Source organism: Lottia gigantea, assembly GCF_000327385.1.
Source record: "Lottia gigantea unplaced genomic scaffold LOTGIsca_513, whole genome shotgun sequence".
Classification (NCBI taxonomy): domain Eukaryota; kingdom Metazoa; phylum Mollusca; class Gastropoda; family Lottiidae; genus Lottia; species Lottia gigantea.
Genome location: NW_008709763.1, coordinates 10,209 through 13,545, shown reverse-complemented (window position 1 = coordinate 13,545; position 3,337 = coordinate 10,209). Strand labels below are relative to the sequence as shown.

Genomic DNA, 3,337 nt, shown 5'->3' with positions numbered 1-3,337 from the left:
TTGGTCAGTTTTCATGCATATAGGCCATAGGGACCAAAAATGGCCAATGACCAACTTTGCCAAATATGCCAATTTCTCTCATGTTTTGGTCTTTTCCTACTAATTGGACCCCAGGGAGTTCAAAAAACTCAAAAAAACTAATTAAAATCTGTAAGTTTGGAAAGTAGCAATTTCTGGTCTGCACAATGGCAGTCAAAAAGTGCTCAAACACAAATAAATTTTTTGCTTGAAAAGTTACAGAGCTACAAGGCTGAAACTTGCTGGGAATATCCAAATGGACTATCTCTACATGTGGGAAAAAACAGAACTCAAATATCTGCCATAGATCAAGAAATAATTTTGGTCAGTTTTCATGCATATAGGCCATAGGGACCAAATTTGGCCAATGACCAACTTTGCCAAATAAGCCTATTTCTCTCATATTTTGGTCTTTTCCTACTATTTGGATCCCAGGGAGTTAAAAAAACTCAAAAAAACTAAATAAAATCTGTAAGTTTGAAAAGTAGCATTTTCTGGTCAAATGGTGGTCAAAAAGTGCTCAAACACAAATAAATTTTTTGCTTGAAAAGTTACAGAGCTACAAGGCTGAAACTTGTTGGGAATATTCAATTGGACTATCTCTACATGTGGGAAAAAACTGAACTCATAATATCTGCCATAGATCAAGAAATAATTTTGGTCAGTTTTCATGCATATAGTCCATAGGGACCAAATATGGCCAATGACCAACTTTGCCAAATATGCCAATTTCTCTCATGTTTTGGTCTTTTCCTACTAATTGGACCCCAGGGAGTTCAAAAAACTCAAAAAACTTATTAAAATCTGTAAGTTTGAAAAGTAGCAATTTCTGGTCTGCACAATGGTAGTCAAAAAGTGCTCAAACACAAATAAATTTTTTGCTTGAAAAGTTACAGCGCTACAAGGCTGAAACTTGCTGGGAATATCTAAATGGACTATCTCTACATGTGGGAAAAACCAGAACTCAAATATCTGCCATAGATCAAGAAATAAGTTTGGTCAGTTTTCATGCATATAGGGCACAGAGACCAAATATGGCCAATGACCAACTTTGCCAAATATGCCAATTTCTCTCATGTTTTGGTCTTTTCCTACTAATTGGACCCCAGGGAGTTCAAAAAACTCAAAAAAACTAATTAAAATCTGTAAGTTTGAAAAGTAGCAATTTCTGGTCTGCACAGTGGTAGTCAAAAAGTGCTCAAACACAAATAAATTTTTTGCTTGAAAAGTTACAGAGCTACAAGGCTGAAACTTGTTGGGAATATCCAAATGGACTATCTCTACATGTGGGAAAAAACAGAACTCAAATATCTGCCATAGATCAAGAAATAATTTTGGTCAGTTTTCATGCATATAGGCCATAGGGACTAAATTTGGCCAATGACCAACTTTGCCAAATATGCCAATTTCTCTCATGTTTTGGTCTTTTCCTACTAATTGGACCCCAGGGAGTTCAAAAAACGCAAAAAAACTAATTAAAATCTGTAAGTTTGAAAAGTAGCAATTTCTGGTCTGCACAATGGTAGTCAAAAAGTGCTCAAACACAAATAAATTTTTTGCTTGAAAAGTTACAGAGCTACAAGGCTGAAACTTGCTGGGAATATCCAAATGGACTATCTCTACATGTGGGAAAAAACAGAACTCAAATATCTGCCATAGATCAAGAAATAATTTTGGTCAGTTTTCATGCATATAGGCCATAGGGACCAAATATGGCCAATGACCAACTTTACCAAATATGCCAATTTCTCTCATGTTTTGGTCTTTTCCTACTAATTAGACCCCAGGGAGTTCAAAAAACTCAAAAAAACTAAATAAAATCTGTAAGTTTGAAAAGTAGCAATTTCTGGTCTGCACAGTGGTAGTCAAAAAGTGCTCAAACACAAATAAATTTTTTGCTTGAAAAGTTACAGAGCTACAAGGCTGAAACTTGCTGGGAATATCCAAATGGACTATCTCTACATTGTGCGTGAGGAAACAGAGAACAATGGAACAGCTTTATTCGTTAACTATAGGTAAGAGATCACGAAGTAAACTTTTTAGAACAGAAAATGTTTATGTGACCGTGGATTTTCATCAAGGCTGGTCAAGAATTTCACCCCAAGATGTACCAAGAAGGTTATTTTTCACTTTTGAGAAATTGATTAGAGAGATTGCAGAGCAGGTAGAATGTAGTCCAACGGATTACTTACGTTTTTCTCTTCATCACCCAGGCTTGAAAACCCCAGCTTTCATCCCCTTTCAACAATACGCAAACGTTTCGGCTCTTCAGCTGTTAAACAAAGTCGCCACGATTCTTCAATCCAACGACCAGTTTCGGCTTGATGAACGAATGAGTTTAGAGGTATGCCATGTTAATCCACCCGATGGTGTGGGTTCCGGGGGAGATCAAGTTTGTAAACGCAACGTGGGTGATTTTGGCGAATATTTGAAGAGGAAAAAATGCCTGGTCACCATCAAGAACCAAGACGGCTTATGCTTTCAGCGCGCCATCGTCGTGGCCAAGCATTATGCCATCAAAGTACACACGAAAGAGTGGGAAGCTACACGCGAAAAACTAAGGAAAACGGGACCCAACAGTTTCCAAACGAGAAGGGCACATCGTTTAATTGAAAAAGTAGGCGGATCGATAGATAGCTGTCGAGGACAGGCGGATTGGGAATTATACGGCAAAGTTTTAGGCAAAGAAGGATACCAACTGAATGTATATTCTCGACAACTTTTTGGCAAAGCGGCTTATAGATCCAACAAGTACGTGGAAGGAACGCCGAAACATCTCAATTTGTACCATCACGACAAACACTATGACGTCATCGCAAAAATGGCTGCTTTCGTAGAGCGTTCTTATTTCTGCGAGACTTGCCAAGTAGGATACAACCACCCCAGTGACCACAAGTGTCACGTGATGTGTCAAAAATGCCGTCAGCCTGGACCTGAATGTACCGGTGATCTTAAGAGGGTGTGTTCCGATTGTCATCGCCTGTTTAACAGTCAGTCCTGTTTCGACCGTCACAAAGCCCTTCGTACGACAGTTTCCGTGTGTGAACGATGGCAGCGGTGTTTGAAATGCGGAAAAGAGTGGGACACCATCAAAATGCACAGAACATTGGACCAGCACGTCTGCGGAGAATACCATTGCAAAGTTTGTGGTGTTTTTCACACCAAGGCCGATCGGTGGTGTTCTATTCAGAAAGCGAAATGTCCGATCGATGTCAATGGAAACAAAGAAGATCAAATAGCAGCACTGCAACGGAAAGATCTGACGCGTTTTGTCTTTTTCGACTTTGAATGTCAGCAGGATTCGGGAGATCACATACCC

At 39.2% G+C, this 3,337-nt stretch overlaps 1 protein-coding gene across 1 annotated transcript in view; it reads left to right on the top strand.

Moving 5' to 3' along the window:
• Positions 1-2,005: 2,005 nt before the first annotated feature.
• The window catches only part of LOTGIDRAFT_175869 (hypothetical protein), a gene marked incomplete at both ends in the record, with an annotated part of 4,337 nt that continues 3,005 nt past the window's right edge, over positions 2,006-3,337 (top strand). The window contains one exon of the mRNA XM_009062533.1: positions 2,006-2,977. Coding sequence (XP_009060781.1) covers positions 2,006-2,977 — 972 coding nt within the window. The remainder of the gene's footprint in view (positions 2,978-3,337) is intronic.